Source organism: Eubalaena glacialis, chromosome 14 (assembly GCF_028564815.1).
Source record: "Eubalaena glacialis isolate mEubGla1 chromosome 14, mEubGla1.1.hap2.+ XY, whole genome shotgun sequence".
NCBI lineage: Eukaryota > Metazoa > Chordata > Mammalia > Artiodactyla > Balaenidae > Eubalaena > Eubalaena glacialis.
The window spans coordinates 84869515-84885793 of NC_083729.1; the positions used below are offsets into that span (position 1 = coordinate 84869515).

The 16279-nt window shown below is 59.2% G+C and overlaps 1 protein-coding gene across 1 annotated transcript in view; it reads left to right on the forward strand.

Annotated features, from left to right (window-relative positions):
* FER1L5 (fer-1 like family member 5) overlaps positions 1 to 16142 on the forward strand; it is a 55389-nt gene extending 39247 nt beyond the window's left edge. Inside the window, exons 24-53 of the mRNA XM_061211084.1 lie at positions 776 to 907; positions 2021 to 2184; positions 2510 to 2624; positions 3448 to 3547; positions 4094 to 4272; positions 4398 to 4550; positions 4794 to 4938; positions 5065 to 5142; positions 6030 to 6211; positions 6534 to 6710; positions 7013 to 7102; positions 8153 to 8299; positions 8380 to 8542; positions 8693 to 8718; positions 9496 to 9546; positions 9683 to 9787; positions 10111 to 10230; positions 10724 to 10885; positions 11126 to 11217; positions 11626 to 11796; positions 11997 to 12145; positions 12366 to 12505; positions 13667 to 13755; positions 14017 to 14112; positions 14315 to 14456; positions 14688 to 14787; positions 14863 to 15056; positions 15246 to 15355; positions 15658 to 15805; positions 15915 to 16142. Of these exons, the coding sequence (XP_061067067.1) occupies positions 776 to 907; positions 2021 to 2184; positions 2510 to 2624; positions 3448 to 3547; positions 4094 to 4272; positions 4398 to 4550; positions 4794 to 4938; positions 5065 to 5142; positions 6030 to 6211; positions 6534 to 6710; positions 7013 to 7102; positions 8153 to 8299; positions 8380 to 8542; positions 8693 to 8718; positions 9496 to 9546; positions 9683 to 9787; positions 10111 to 10230; positions 10724 to 10885; positions 11126 to 11217; positions 11626 to 11796; positions 11997 to 12145; positions 12366 to 12505; positions 13667 to 13755; positions 14017 to 14112; positions 14315 to 14456; positions 14688 to 14787; positions 14863 to 15056; positions 15246 to 15355; positions 15658 to 15805; positions 15915 to 16142 (3948 nt within the window). The remainder of the gene's footprint in view (positions 1 to 775; positions 908 to 2020; positions 2185 to 2509; positions 2625 to 3447; positions 3548 to 4093; positions 4273 to 4397; positions 4551 to 4793; positions 4939 to 5064; positions 5143 to 6029; positions 6212 to 6533; positions 6711 to 7012; positions 7103 to 8152; positions 8300 to 8379; positions 8543 to 8692; positions 8719 to 9495; positions 9547 to 9682; positions 9788 to 10110; positions 10231 to 10723; positions 10886 to 11125; positions 11218 to 11625; positions 11797 to 11996; positions 12146 to 12365; positions 12506 to 13666; positions 13756 to 14016; positions 14113 to 14314; positions 14457 to 14687; positions 14788 to 14862; positions 15057 to 15245; positions 15356 to 15657; positions 15806 to 15914) is intronic.
* The last annotated feature ends 137 nt before the right edge of the window (positions 16143 to 16279 follow it).

Sequence of the window (16279 nt, forward strand, 5' to 3'; positions counted from 1 at the left end):
GGCCGACACCAAGTCCATGCCCCCCATAAATATTCCTCAGATTTGTCCCCTCCGTCATCCTGATGCCTCACTTGGTCCTGTCCCTGTCCTCTCTCCCCTGGACCACGATTAGCTGCTATCTACATATTTAATACCTATAAGGTTTGGGCGCCAGCCCCTCATATCAGACACAATCCATAAATAAGGCTGACTGACCACACGTCCCCTGCCCTGAAGACGGCCCTGTGCTTCCAGCCCTCCCCCTGGGAGGCAGGTGGGGGACACTGTCTCTGTCTCGGAGACGTCCCTGGCTCCCCACTGCCCTTTCCGCCACGGTGGAAGGGCCCACCTGAGTCCTTCTCGTCCTGCAAGGATCACTGAGACTTGAATCCTGGCTCTACCACTCACTGGCTTGTGTGAGCCGGAGCCAACTCCTGACTGTGTCTGGCCTCAACCTGCTCCTCTGTGAAATGGGCCTGGCGATAATCATGCCCGCCCTGCGGTGGTGTGTGAGGATCACAGCACTTAGCACGTTGCCTGGCGCATAGCAAGCATCATTGTCAATGGCACCATCAGCACCACTCCTCCCTGGAGCATTCCCAGGTTCCCCAGCGGCACTGACCCTCTCCCTCCGCAACCCGTACCAGCCTCTGTTATGCCCATCACCCAGCTCAGGGTGAGGCCCCTGCTCCCAGGGCTCGGGGTGAAGGGGTAGCCGTGTGTGCCCCTCCCTCACCCGCACCCCTGCCCCTGGGGGACCTGCACCCCCGTGGTTGTTGACCTGCCTCTGGCTCAGTACCCAGAGGGTGAAGGAAAGAAGGACACGCTCCCGGCCCAGCTCCGGGTCTGCATGTGGCTCGGCAACGTGACAGACAGCAAGGATCTGCACCTGCTCCGCCAGAGCGAAGTGGTCGTGTCCGCGGAGACGGTGAGCGGGGCCCCGGGTGGGGCCGGCGGGAGGGTGACCCGGCAACAGCCCAGCTCCGAAGTTGGAGAAGAACATCACTGGCAGATTCTGAGAACCGTGAAAGGGGCTTGAGAGAGGTGGCAGAAACTAAAGAGGTCCCCTGTTGACAAGCCATAGGCTGTGGTGACAGGAGGGCAGCTGAATGGTCCCCTGGGGCTGGTCACTCTCACCCAGATGGAGGTTTATTGGGAGTTTCTCCCAATTAGTACAGGGTGTGTGAGGTGAGCAAGGCTCCGACTGCTTGCAGGGGGTCTCGTCCATCATCAGCGTGACAGCCCGGGACCCCTGCCGACCCCAGCTGGGTCCTGCAGGCCAGCCTAGTGGTCCCGGGGAGGGGGAGGCCTGGGACAGTCAGAGGAGCCGGAAATGTGGCATCTTCCCTTAGAACCGTAAACCCAGGAGGTGGGTGAGCAGCCGGCCAGAGGCTGCTCTATAATCAGAGGAGGGGGAGGACATGGCTCAGGAGAAGGTCCTGAGAACAGAAGAGAAATAAGTTTTGAGTTTCGGGCTTTTTAACTTACTTTGTCAAAACATTTTCATGGTTCCTAAGTTGCATGTTGTGGATAGATTGTAGAACTTGGAGGTGCTGAGACAGAGAGGGATTTAGGATGAGTGTAGGGAGCAGGGGCTGCGTGCCCAGAAGGGGAATGTGGAAGAAAGGTCCAGAGGCAGCAAAGACGTGGCAGTGGTGGAGCAGGACCAGGTTCCCCAGGGTAAGCAGTGACACGGGGCGGACAGGTCACATCGCAGGCGCCACCAGGCTCTAACACAGGCATCTACCCCACTCCACTCCTTGAGAGCTGAGCCGCCTGGGGTAGAGGTGACCTTTGAGCCTCAGTCTCCTCACCTGTGAAATGGGAGTGTGCGGCTGAAAGGGGATAGTCCATGTAATGCCCTTGGCATGGGCCCAGCCACAGTGAGCACTTGATGAGTGGCAGCTACCGTGCTGATTGACAGCGGGGGCAGTGCTGTCCCATTACAAGTGACAACGCAGCTCCTGCCCCCGGGAGGAGGCCAGTGCTGGGTATGCTGGGGAGGGGGGGCAGCAGGCACTGATGGACTCCCTTCCCCTAGTACGAGAACCAGGCCAAGTATAAGGACCAGTGGGGACAGCAGTGGCTGCAGCACTGCCCCAGCTTCTCGGACGTCATGGGGCACAAGGCCCTCCCCAAGGAAGATTTCAAGGAGCCCCATGGATGGCACTGGCAGGGGCCGTGGACAGCGGAGCCTCAGCGGAGGTAAGGCTGGGATGCGGGACCCGGAGCCTGTGTGCCCCCGGACAGGCAGCACTGGAGCTGGCACTTCTTTTTACCCAGGAGGGCCAGTAGGCAGCAGCCCAGAGAGGTGGGCACACAGCCACTGCAGCCTGGTCCCGGGGGCTGGGGTGCATAGGACAGGGGGCCCTGCCCGCCACCCTACCCTGCATGCCAGGCCCCGCTGCCCAGCCTTGCCCAGAGCAGGTGGGGCTGCCAGGTACGGGAGCGCTCAGCCAACAGAGGAGGACCCCAGGGGCCTGTAAGCTCAGGGAGATATGCTGGGAACTTGGGGTCTCACTGCCCCCAGGCTCCTCCTGGACACAGACATCAACAAGAGCCAGGTGCTGGAGGAGGTGTACGAGAACCAACACCGGGACGCCACGGGGGCCTGGGTGCCTGCCGCCATCCCCAACACAGACGTGGTGAGCAGGGGGTGCGGGGGGGCAAGCGATTCAACCAGGGGGGCACCTTGGAAGCTGGGGTGTCTGAGTGGAAAGAGCACTGGATCAGGCGTTACCATCTGAGCCCTGCTCCCTGGTGTGACCTTGGGTGAGCGCTGATGGGGTTTGTATCCCAAGGTGGTGGGGTGAAGTCCCCGAAATGGGACCGGAAGAACGACAGAGTGGGCACCTTTCCTTCCCCCGTTCGAAGGTGGCGCTTTTACCCAGAATTCAAAGTTCAGTAAGGAACTGGACTTTGAATTTTGTTTCTTTTTTTCTGGCCGCACCGTGCGGCATGCGGGATCGTAGTTCCCCGACCAGGGATCGAACCTGGGCCTCCAGCCGTGGAAGCGCGGAGCCCTAACCACTGGACCACAGGGGAATTCCCGAATTTTGTTTCATTTTTAACGAACTTAAATTTAAGGAGCCCCAGGAGGCTGGTGGCCACTGATTGGACATTGAGGTGTAACCCATCTGTCACGCACGCTGGTCTCCCCTTCCCAAGAGCCGCCTTGGGCAGGCAGCAGCGTCCAGCTGAGATTCAGTCACACTATTTTGCTTTCACAGTCATTCGTACTGTTGTTTCCTATTTATGGTGAGTGGTTCCACTGACAGTGTTTATATAAAGTTTCCTTTAAAAAAGACACGTACGGTTCGGAAAGGCAAGCCGGTAAAAGCGTATTAAGTGAACATGTGGGTGGCATCAGACGTAAAAAGCGCGGTCTGCTCCTCGGGGCTGGAGGCCACGATAGCCGTAGTAGGCGAGCAAGACGGCCCTTGGCCCGCCCTCTCTGTCCACCCACAGAACGGAGAACCCGTGGAGGCCCGGGAGAATGTGAAGTGCCCCCAAGGCTGGCACGCGAAGAACTGGGCTGTGGAGCTGAACCACGCGGTGGACAATGAGGGTCAGTCCTCTGGGCAGCGGCTAAGGGCGGCAGGGCCTGGAACTGCAAGTGGCCAAGCTGTCGGGTGGGGTAGGCCTGTGTTCCTGGGGGTCCTCAGTCTCCGGAGAGTGGGGCCTCCACCCTTGCCACAGACGTGGGCCCCAGCTTTGAGACAGGGCAGGTGCTAACCGCCTCCCGAGCACGTGAGCTGGGGGCGCGTCCAGAGCCTGGTTCACCCCAGGTGGCCCCAGGGAAGGGGCGGTGGGCTGGGAGTCGGAAGACCTGGGCTCAAGACGCAGCCTCTGCTACTTACGGGCTGTGTGACCTTGTGCGGGTCCCAGGACGCCTGTGAGCCTCACCTTCCTTGTCTGTAAGATGGGCAGTTGAGCCCAGGCCACCCGGGTGATGCAGTGTGACCACACCTTCCTTTGTGGCCGGAGAGACCTGGACGTGAGGGACAGCACTGCCCCCTTGGCCTGCCCTTCCGGGGCTTATCTCTCAGGTCTGTCCGAGCCCCCGAGCCTGTGGGCCCCTGGGCACCCACGGGCTGTGTCCTGGGCCCCTCAGGCTGGGAGTATGGAGTGGGCATCCCGCCCTCGGGGCTGCCCCAGGTCTGGAACTCGGTGGAAAAGACCTACTACTCCTGCCGCCGCCGGCGCTGGGCGCGCGTGCGCTACCGGGACCACGGGAGGCTGAGCCACGAGCAGGAGACCCTGTCCTTCCTGCAGCTGGTGAGGGGCCGCCTGGTCAGGGATCTGGCGGGACCATGGGTGGGACCCGGTGGGACCCGGTGGGACCCGGTGGGACCCACCCTGGGCCGGGTGAGAGGGCGACTCTGCTCTCCCTGCAGCACCACCCCAGCCTGGCCGAGGACGAGGCGGGCTGGGAATATGGCGTCTTCGGCTCCAAGTTCCACCTGAACCCTCAGCCCCAGAGCCGGTTCCGCCGCCGCCGCTGGCACCGCAGGCTGGCCCCCAACAAGGTCAAGGGCATTGCGCCCATATTCCTCCTGGAGGGATCCTTGGTAAAGCCCCAGTGGGCTAGGTGTCTCCTCCCTGCAACCCCACCTCCGGAGCCAGGGCCCCCCGGTGCGCCAGGCAGACGGAGACGCCCCGTGTGGCCAGATGCACTGACCACTGCAGGTGGGGGGACCTGGGCCCCGGAGACACATCCTCAGGCTTTGGATGGGGAGAAGGGTGACCTGGGCCTGGGCTGGGGGAGACAGGAAAGGCACCTATGAGCCTCAGGGAGTCTGTCCTGGGCACAGAGTCTAGATATGAAACAGCAAGCTAAGAGGGAAGTGGACATGGTGTCGTCGACACGGAGACTGGACAGAATCAGGAGCTCCTGGAGGGCTCCTCCAGAGATCACCCAGCCACCCAACCTGCCCTTCATCTACTGCATCTTCAACAGTGAGCATTCAATTGAGAGTTGGCTTGGGTGGCCCCAGAGACACCCAGAACCTGAGGGCAGGGAGCAGGGGGCATGGGGTGGGGATCCTGGGGGCGGGTGGTGGACTCGGCTCCTCTCTTACCCAGAGCCCCACTACTACCAGCTCTTCTGCTACATCTACCAGGCCCGGAACCTGATGTCCAACCACATCCAGACATTCCAGGGTAGGCGTGGGCACCTCTTCTCCCCCAGCCCCTCCATGTGGCCACCCAGCAGTACAAAGGATGTGGTGAGAAGGGGGTGACACACATGCAGACCCCTGCCCCCAGCAGCTCATGGCCCTGGTTTGGGGAAAAGACACAAGAACAAGGAATACAAGGCAGGACCGCTCTTGCGGTGTGTCCCCAACACTGTGGAATCAAGACGGGGAGGCTTCATCCCACTGGAGGCCACTTAGCTGAGCCTTGAAGAGGGAGGAGGAGTTTGCTGGGCCTTGACAAGGAAGAGGGAGGATGAGACACAAAGGCAAGAGAGAGGATGACACGCTTGGGAACCACTTGTCCCTTGTGCTGGACAGAAGATGAGGGGTGGGGAGGAGGTGTGGCAATTTCTAGCCCTGTGTGGAGGCCCCATGGGAGGTTTCAGGTGAGTCACGTGCTCCTGCCCTGGGCTGGCAGTGGCCCTGTTTGTTGGGAGCCAGACTGTTGGACGAGGGTCTGAGCCAGGGCAGTGGGTGTCTGCTGGGAGCTGTGTCCACTGGGCATCAGCACCCTCATCGAGAGGGCCATGTGATGTTCCTTGATGCCAAGGCCACTTGCTGATGCTGTGGAAGGGCAGCCATGTGTAGCCTGGTCCCCAGAACCCCTCCAGAGGAGCCGCCAGGCCCTCTGCGTCTGTGACGGCTAGGCCCCAACCATGATGGTATAAGGGGCTTCTAGCTATAAGCCCATGCGCTCTGTGGCTTACTCTGAGGTGGCCTTCTGGGGAGCTGGAGTGGCTGTGGCTGTCTGGCCTGAGCCTCCCCAGGTACCCAGTCCAGTGGCAGCAGCAGCCAGAAGAGAGGAGAGCCTTGCTCGGCAGCTCAAAGGCACAGCTCTCCTTCCACCCGCAGCGCCCTTCATTCGGTTGGTCTTCTTGAACCACAGCCAGTGTACCCAAACCCTGAAGAGCTCTGCAGCCCCTACGTGGGCCCAGACGCTCATCTTCCAGCACCTTCTTCTGTACGAGAACCCCCAGGACACCAAAGAGAGCCCGCCATTTGTGGTGTTGGAACTGTGGCAGCGGGACCCCCAGGTAAGGTGGGCTGGGCTGGGCAGAGCTCTGAGAAGTTTTTAATGTATTTTTTTGGCCGTGCCATGCGGCATGCCGGATCTTAGTTCCCCGACCAGGGATCGAACCTGTGCCCCCTGCAGTGGAAGCGTGGAGTCCTAACCACTGGATGGCCAGGGAATTCCGTGAGGAGCATTTATTTTAGAGGAGGATATTCAGAAAGTGCTCCAGTGGGACCTGATTCGCAGAGCACATCGCATCAATCCTAGAGTTGTCAGAATGCCAGGAGGAGCCAGACCCCTGCCAGCCTGGCCTCCATGTTTTGTGAACTTCCCCTTCCCTCCAGGGCAATGAGAGCTTGTGGGGACGAAGCATGTGGTCACCGGTGGTCTGGCTGGATGTCCAAAACCGGATCCTGCCCCCCATGAGGTGGCACCCCCTTGTAAAAGCGTTGGAGGAGGAAGAGGGCGAGATCTTGGCGTCCTGTGAGCTGATCCTCGAGACTGAGGTGCTGGGAGAGAGGGCCCGGCTGGGAGCGTGGTGCTCAGCGCCCTCACGCTGCCCCACTCCCCTGCAAGCGGCCCCCAACCGCAGCCCCTCAGCAAAGTCCTGGGGCCCGGGAACCAGAACACTGGGCTGGGAGGTGCCGGCCTACCCAACCTCTCCCTAACTCCCCTGCCAGCTTCTGCCCATAGGGCTCCGGGGCCGCCGTAGTTGAGCCTCTCAGGGTCCTGCTTCCGTGGGGCGGTGGGGGACAGTAGGACCAGCCCAACAGGGCCTCAGGCTCCCGGCTATCCCACCTCATCCCTTCAGAGTCTCAGACAGCAGCTGCCAATCTTAAGTGTTCCCTGGAAGAATGGGATCTACGTCCTCCCCAAGAGCATCCAGCCCACGCTAAGGAAAATGGCTATTGAGGTGATGAAACGTGGAGCAGGGCGGGTGGGCAGGGCGCAAGCCACCCCCAGAGCAGTCGAGCCCCACGGCGCGCTCTCTGTTGACCCTCTTGGGCCTTCTGCCTACCTGCTCCAAAGCTTGGACCCCGAGAAGATACCATGTGAGAGATGGAGGGAGACAGGAGAGAAATGAAGTTCTGATAGAACATTTCAAAGTATTTTAATGCAAACCTCTGCAGTGGGTCGTAGACAAAGGGCTTTAGCATTCATTACCTACCGAATGTAAGCCTCATGAGGCCCCTGTGCAAAAAGTAGGGACGACTTTCCAGAGACGGAAATTCAGGCTCTGAGAAACAACACATCCACGCACAGTGACACAGGGGCTCAGTGGCAGCGCCAGAGTTTAGGCCCAGCCCTGCCTGACTCCAAATGCCAGGATGTTTCTCACCTCTTCTGAAAGTAGCATGGAGGCCCCCAGGTCAGAACCTACGTGCCCTGCCACAAACCTGGCAAAGAGCGGAAGGTGGTCAGGTCCTCCCGGCACTGGAGCCAAGATCAGACCACCTGGCTGGTTTCCACTCTGGCCCTGAGGCGGCCCTATGGGTAGGGTGTGGACAGCTCCTGGGGTACCCAGTGTTTGTCTGTTGAGAGTGAGATCCCAGGGTGCTGGCTCGCTGACTGGCCGTGGAGTTCTGTGGGATCCAGGTCAGCCACGAGCTGGACGGCACAGAGGTGCCCAAGAACCCTGGGGCACTCCAGCTGCTGCAGGCCTGGGAGGCAGCCGGCAGCGGGAAGTCACCCCTGAGAGAGATGATTAGAGGCCAGACGGGCAGCAGGGGAGGAAGGGCAATACCTAATGGGCACCTCCCTCGTGGAGGAGCGACGACAGCGTCCAGGCCTGGAGGATTCATCCCTTACAGGACAGGAGGCCTGGGTGAGCCTTCAGACTCTGCCTTCACCCAGCCTCGTGCCCTGGCCCTGCAGGCCCCCTGAGGCCCCACTGCTCCCAGGCCAGGACCCCATCAGAGGGGCCGCCTGCCCCTTTCCCCACCCTCCCTCTCTGTTCTGGCAGATGCTGGTCTGGGGCCTTCGGAACATGAAGCGGGTGCGTTCGCCCCGGCTCCTGGTGGAATGCTGGGAAGAGTCCGTGCAGACAGAGCCCATCAGGGACTTCCAGACCAATCCCAACTTCACCCAGTCAGCCCTCTTCCTCACGCTGGTGAGAAGGCCTTGGGCCAGGGCTGGGGCAGCCCCGGCTCGTGGGAAGCCTCACGCTCTGGCCTCTCCTTGGGGCTGCAGTACATGCCTACGGACGAGGCCTTCGCGCTGCCCCTGGTGCTGAAGGTGGTGGACCACCAGGACTTCGGCCGGGAGACCGTGGTGGGTCAGGCCAACGTTGACTCCCTACAGCCCTACTTCTGTGACCCCTGGGCTGAGGACTACATGCCCCCACGGCCTCCAAGTACGGCCCTTTCTCCTTGCCCCTCCCCAGACCTCACCAACAAGCTGGCACTGGGAGTGGCCAAGGCCCTGGCTGTCCTGCCGGGTTGGTGGCCCTCCCCCCCCACTTCTCGCTTCTCCTGAGACTCATGACCGTGCTCTCTCCACGCAGTGCTGTCTGTGAAGAAGTACCAGGAGGTGAGTAAAGCGCTGGAGGTCCCGTGCCATTTAGAGGAAACAGCCCTTGTGCCTGAGGAGGGTACAGATTAAACAGAGTTCCGATATCCGCGCCCCCAGCGTGAGGCCTACTTGTTCACGAGAACTCGAAAGCAGTGATCTCAACCTGGACTGCACGTTAGAAATGCCCGAGAGTTTTAAAAATCCTGAGGGACTTCCCTGGCGGTCCAGTAGTTAGGACTCCGCGCTTCCACTGCAGGGGGGATGGGTTTGATCCCTGGTCGGGGAGCTAAGATCCCCCATGCTGCACAGCCCGCCCCCCCCAAAATGGCTTCTGACCAGGTGCTGGGGGTAGGAACCAGGAGCAGCAATTATTTTACTCAAGCCCAAACCACCTACGCCCCACCCCCGCCCCAGGTGATTCCAGTGTTTCCAAAGTTCAGAACTGCTGCTCTAAAGCAGCACCTGTCAACCTTGAACGCACAGGAATCCTTTGGCATCTTGAGCAAAAGCAGATTCAGCTTCAGGAGGCCTAGGGTGGGGCTTGAGGCTCTGAACTCTGAGCCCTTCCAGAGTTAAGTGTGGAGCTGTGGGCAATGAGAACCAAGAACTAACCTGACCCTCCTTCTCCGCCCCAGTCCTATGTCTGAGGATCCCTGAATTAAAAAGCCTCTGTGAAGGGCAAGGGAGCCAGGGAAGGAAGCCGTGGCCTCGAGCCCCTTCTGATCTCGGAAGTCAGAGGCGGTGGGCGGCCTGGGCGGCCAGGCCTTGCCTTGCTCACCCGCAATCATTTTTCAGCTCCTAGGTTACCTTTACGAAAAGTTCTGGTTCAAGTCCAGCCAAGCTGAGGTGATGTAGGCTCAGCCCCGGGTAGTAAGGAACAACTCCAGGCAGCTCAGGGAGGTGGGGCAGCACGGCTCCGGGCAGAGGAAGGCCACTGTGCCTTCTCCACGAGGGCCAAAATGCCCCTCCTCCTCCCTGCCAGGATGAATACGAGCAGGAAGTAGACTGGTGGAGCAAGCTGTTCTGGGCCACAGGAGATGCTCCCCAGTCCCTGAAGTACAAGTACAAAGAGTATCACGCCCTGAAGGTTCGCAGGCCCCTACGAGGGGAGACTGCTGAGGGATGGAGGAAATCTGCGGGGAGAGGCCAACAAACCCAGCCCCGAGTCCCTGGGGAACCACCAAGTCGGGGGGTGGCTTCCTCGTCTTTTCACAAGACTCCTGGCCACGCCGCCGCAGGCCACACCCTTTCAGGAACCAGGGCTGCCCCCCAGCAGCAGCTCTGCTGACCCCGGGGCAGACGCTCTGGGGCGAGACCTGGGTGGCCCCTCAACCCCCTGATCCTAGGAATGGTCCCCTCAAGCCCTGGCCAGCTCCCCCCACCAGCCGGGTCCCACACGCCCTCCCACAGGTATACGACTGCGAGCTGGAGGCCGTGCCAGCCTTCCAAGGCCTGCAGGACTTCTGCCAGACCTTCAAACTCTACCAAGAACGGCCCAAGCTGGACAGCCCTGTGGTAGGGGAGTTCAAGGTGCGTGTCCCAGCCCTGCCTAGCTGCACCTGTCACTTTGTACCCCTTCTGTCCAGGGAAGACTCTGATAGGAGCGCTGGTTCTATATGCTCGGCATGCGTATGGGGCACGGAGGGCTTGACAGTCTTGGGAGTGGGGGGCAGAGACTGACCTCTGCAGGGACTCAGGGTGGCCTCCCCCAACGCAGGAAGGGCGAGGGCTTCTCAGTCCCAGCTCGGGCCTGGGCTGCTCTCGGAGGCCCGAGAGCCTTCGAAAACAAGTGCGGACCCCAAGGGGTGGGTGGGGGTGGAACGAGACCTCCCTTCAGCGGAAAACAACACCGTGGTCCCCGTAGAGCATCTCTGCGGCACATGCCCCTACCCGTCCTCACGGGCTTCGTCCCTGCCACCCTCAACACAACCCAGTCTCCTGACCTTGGACCAGGGGCACCTCCTGGAGGGCTCTACAGAGCGAGGCCGGAGACCAATACCTTCCCTCCCCAACACACACACAGGGCCAATTCCGTGTCTACCCCTTTCCTGAGAATCCAGAAGCCCCCAAACCCCCTCGCCAGTTCCTGCCTTGGCCTAAGAAGGAGGACTTCCCTCAGCAGTGCTTGGTGAGGGTGTACGTGGTGCGAGCGGTCAACCTGCAGCCCCAAGACACCAACGGCCTGGTAACGAGCAGCCCTGAACCGCAGCGCGCATCTTCCCCAGCCCCCCAGCCCGGGCACCCCCCTCACCTCACCCTACACCCCAGCATCCCGGAGCTCCCTCAGGCTGACACCCAGGCTGCCAACTTCCCACAGGCCCCATCTGGTACAAGGGGCTCCTTTCTGCCCCACTCCCGCCCTCCCTGACCAACCTGGGCTGACTCTCCATTTCCCGTCCTTCTCTCACGTCTATCTGAACCCCAGTGTGACCCTTATGTGATCCTGAAACTGGGAGAGACAAAGCTTGGCAACCGGGACAAGTACCAGCCCAACACTCTGGACCCCATCTTTGGCGTGTGAGCTGCCCCAACGCACCCAATCCCACATCCCCGCTCTCTGTGCCGGGAGCAGTTCCAGAAGGCAGAGAACTCTCACGTTCCTTTCTAGCCTCCACGTTCCTAGCACAGTGTCCAACAGATGGAAGATGCATCGATGGGCAGCCCAGCTCTCCCCTCCCCCCTCAAACACTTTGCCTGGGAAGGGAGCTCAAGAGTCCCACACCCCAGGCCTGTCAAAAGTTACTCCCAGCCACAACTGAGGGATGGCTATTGGCAGACAAGAGCCATCCCAGGCTCTGCTCTCCAAATTCACCAGGGCCAAACAGCAGGGGGTAGAGCACGGGCACGTGTGGTTGGGATGCTGGAGAGGGAGCTGTGTAGATAACATGGTCCTCGGTCTCTGTGTCTCCAACACCCTCACCCAAGGATGTTTGAAATGAGCTGCACCATCCCCCTGGAGAAGGACCTAGAGATCCAGCTGTATGACTTTGACCTATTTTCACCCGATGATAAGATTGGAACCACAGTCATCGACCTTGAAAACCGACTCCTGTCTGGCTTTGGAGCTCGTTGTGGGCTCTCCAAATCCTACTGCCAGTAAGCGTGGACCTGAACCAGGGCAAGGGAGCACAGCAGGGTGGAAGAGTAAGCCCACGGCTCCCCTCGAAGACGCCTGCATCCCAGGCTGGGGAACCAGGGCCCGTACCTGTCTGCACCCCTGCTCCCAGCACTGGTCAGCCTGCAGCTCGAAGCAGAGGCTTCTCCAGGACTCAGATCTCCCCACCTTTTCCCCACAGGTCAGGGCCCTTTAGGTGGCGGGATCAGATGCCCCCAAGCCTGCTCTTGGAACACCATGCCAAACATAAAGGACTGCCTCCGCCTCTGTTCAGCCCTGAGGATGACTCTGTGTTTTACAATGGGAAAAAATTCAGACTGCAAAGCTTTGGTGAGAAGCACAGCACACCGCCAGAAAGCACAGAGCCGGGCCTCTGCGACAAGTGGGGCTACAGGATGCAGCAGCTGCCAGAGGGCACCCTGCCCCCCCTTCTCTCCTGTAATGGACAACCAAGTCCACTGCCCAGGCTGAGGGTGGAGAAGGGGCCTACGTGGGAGACGGGAAGGCTAATGACCTCGTGATCCCCTCCTTCCATCCCCCTCCAATCTAGAGCTCAAGCCCCCTACTGCTCGCTTTTTGGGATCTAAGAAAGAACGCCTTGCGCTGTACCTCCTGCACACCCAGGGACTGGTACCTGAGCACGTGGAGACCCGCACACTGTACAGCGACAGCCAGCCGGGCATCGACCAGGTATGGGACTGGAGGGGCTGGATCAGGAGGTGGGGAAGCCCACCCATCCAGGACAAGAGGGGAAGGAGAGGCCGGGCACCCACAGACGTACATGAAAAGCAGACAAGCACGTTCTGCGCATGTCAATAAGCAAGAAGTCGCAGTGGTGTCTCTTAGAATGAAGAAGTTCAGAGCTGGAAAAGTCACCGACGAGAAACCGAGGCCCCATGTCAGCTGTGGAAGTGTTTCGGGGCCTTACCCGCCAGTGCCAGCACTGCCTTAGTCTCTCCCGAGGGAGGGTGGGGAGGCAGCACCCAGGGTCAGAGTGCAGGCATCACAGCCCCGGCTTGGCTGTTAAGTGCAGGCTGTGTTTTCTCCACGGCAAGGAACCCCAAACAGGAGGAATAAAAATCCCCACAGGCACCCTAATTACCCCCTACCCGCCAGCCACCAGAATGGCTCACCTTATTCTCCAAATCTCTCAAACTGATAGCACATTCTAGATACAAAGTTCTCTACTGAGCACTTTTTAAACCATCCTCATTAAACCTGTTTTCTCATTAAATGGGGCCAATTTCAAAAGAATAAAACTAGGTCACATGGTTTGAAGGGATCTATCTTCCACTGTTGGTAGTTCTACCCTCTTAACTCTTTTGTCTCCCCTTTTCTTACCAGCTTCATCCCTTCTTTCCTAGACCTCTGTGCTTTGTGGATAGCTTGACATCCTTAGGATGTGGTTCCACAACATAAAATGACCTTGAGATCACCTAGTTTACTCTTACTCAGGGCCACTAAGGTGGCTAATAATTGTAGCCCCAATCCCATTCTGGAGCCCCATCCAGAGAGGCTGTCCAGCAGGACCTGTTAAATGGCATCAACCCTCCAGACCCCAGTTACACGTGACATCCGTGCACCACAGCCATCAGCCTCGTAGCCATTGTATGCGCCCAGCCTTACTGCACTATTCTCCCAGCCAAAAAAAGAAACAAGTGGAAGCTGATGGGCGGTGTGCTGACTTCCGTTCTGAAGTCCATCCCACCTCCCAGATGCCTCGATACCCCACCACTCGGTGTTGGAAACACAGCCTCAGCAGACCTAGAAGCTGAGACAGGGCCCCCCCAGACCAGGATGCCGAGAACGGGGGCTGGCCAACCCCAGCCAGCTAATCCATCTCCACTCTAGGGAAAGGTACAAATGTGGGTGGACATCTTCCCCAAGAAGCTTGGGCCTCCTGGCCCCCCGTTCAACATTAGGCCCAGAAAGCCTAGAAGGTGAGTGACACCCATCTCCCGAGCAACTGCACCACTCAGTGTGGCCTTCCCAGCGTGCAGAGCACCAGTGGGCTCCAACACTGAGCCACGGTGATTCTTTTCCTCTGTTGGGAATCTGGGGAGCCTCCTTTCCCTGTGGTCCCCCAAACGCAGCATGACTTGGGTGGGCACGGAGGGCAGCCTCCCAGGCCTCTCTTCCCTCACCGAGGTTGCAGCTGGGGAGCTATTCCTCAGCAAAGCCTCAGAGAACAGTGGCTACAGGTATGAGCTGCGCTGCATTATCTGGAAAACTGCCCACGTGGACCTGAAGGAAAACGGTTTAAGTATCGAGAAGATGAGCGACATCTATGTCAAAGGGTGAGGGAGAGGAGCGGGGCTCCATCAGAGTGCCCTCAGACTTGCCCAGTTCTGTCATTCCTGGGGGTCCTTCTAATCTTGGCGTGACGTCTCTCCATTTCCACCCATGCCTGGCGTCTACTGGGTAGCCCTCCCCCCAGGGCTCCAGCTCAGGGGCGGGGACAATCCAAGTGAACCCCGGGTGAGTGGACTTTGGCCCCAGGTGGTTATTCGGGCTGGAGAAGGACATGCAGAAGACAGATGTCCACTACCACTCCCTGACGGGGGAGGGCATCTTCAACTGGCGGTTCATCTTCACCTTGGACTACCTGGCAGCAGAGCAAGCGTGTGTCTTGAGTCAGAAGGTAACAGGCCCAGGAGCGGGGTGCGCTCCTCCCCTTCCCCTCAGAGCCTTCGAGCTGCACCAAGACACCTGGAATGTGGCCTTGGGTGGAACCACTCCCCGCTCCCCCCTCCCCTCCCCGACTTTCTCCTCCTCCTCAACGGTCCATCACTGCTGGGTGACGGGCTGCTAAGTGGCCAAAGGAACTCTCAGAGGAGACAGGCCAGGAATATGCTCTCCTGCCATCCTCCAGGACTACATATGGAGCCTGGACCCCACGATGATGAAGTTCCCAGCCCGGCTCATCATCCAGATCTGGGACAATAACATCATCTCCGCGGATGACTTCCTAGGTGAGATCCTGGCACAGGGCCCGTGACCACAGGACAGGGAGCTCCTTTTTGCTGACGGCATTTCTCTGGGCTCAGGGGTCCTGGAGCTGGATTTGTCTGACATGCCCCTCCCGGCCCGGCACGCCAAGCTATGCTCCATCAGGATGATGGATGCTGACCCCAAGTGGCCTCACTTCCTCCAGTACAAGCACTGCTCCCTCTTTAAGATGAAGACTGTAAGCGGCTGGTGGCCTTGCCAGGTCCTCGATGGCGGCAAATGGCGCTTGTCGGTAGGAGCTGGGGAAGGTGCCTATTGCCTAGGAGCAGGGCTGACTGCTGTGCTGCATAACTCGGCTCTGGCAGACTTCTGGGGGCCGGAGCTAAACCCCTTTCCCTTTCTGGACCCTGGGAAGAGGCCTTTAAAACTAGCCTTGCTCCTGCCATCTGAGCTCAGCTCCCACCACCCATGTTGTTTCTAGGGTAAAGTGAAGATGACCCTGGAGATTCTGAAAGAGAAGGAAGCCTTAATCAAGGCAGCAGGAAGAGGCCAGTCAGAACCCAACCAATACCCTACACTCCATCCTCCCCTGTAAGGGTCCTGCAGGGCAAAGGCACCAAGTCTCTTCCTCGTTCACAAAGCTGAGCTGCTGGGCCTAGCAGTCTGTATGGGGTGGTGACCGGGGAAGGAGGCTGACAAGTAAAGAGGGATAATTATCCCCCCCACCTCCCCACTCTGGCTCAATGCTCAGTTACAATCAGGGGAGAACAGCTGGGGAGGGGGGAGGGCAGAAGCAGAAGTTGCTTTTTTAAAATGAAAGACCTTTGCTCTGGATTACTTGACCTGAAGTTTCCCTCTGCCCTCCATTCTCCGCCATCTCTGCTCCTGGACAGACGCACCCATACCTTGCTCATGTGGTTTCGGTCACCCATTGCAAGGTTCATCCATGTTTTCTGGAAACGCTACCGCTTCAAAATCATAGCCATCTCAATCATACTGCTTATAGGGCTTCTACTGTTCAACTTTATCTATTCAGCTCCGGTGAGTGACAACCTTGGAGACAGGGGAAAAGGCACAGCTGCTCTCGGGATGACCCAAGAGAGAGCCCTCAGGTTGCTACTTCAGGCTAACTGTTGCCTATTCTCTATAGAACTATTTGGCCATGAGCTGGGTCAAGCCTGAACTTCGGCTGAATGCTCCCATTCAAATATACGCCAATATCATCAATTCACTAAACACCAGCAACGCCAACTCTTCCAACCTCACCACTCCCCATCAGAACCTGAAATCTACAACAGGCCATAAGCTGAAACTCCTCCAGGGACACATAAATCACCTGCGAGCTATCTTCCCAGAACTTCCAGCCCCACCAGACTAATCCCCCCGTGTCTGCCAGGCTTTTCTCCTGCCCATCCACAGCACTACCCTTGGGCTTCCTACCAGTTCCTTGTTTCCGGGGACTAGGGATATTCTGACCATTCTGTTCAGGTCACTTCCAACAAGAAGGGCAGAGTT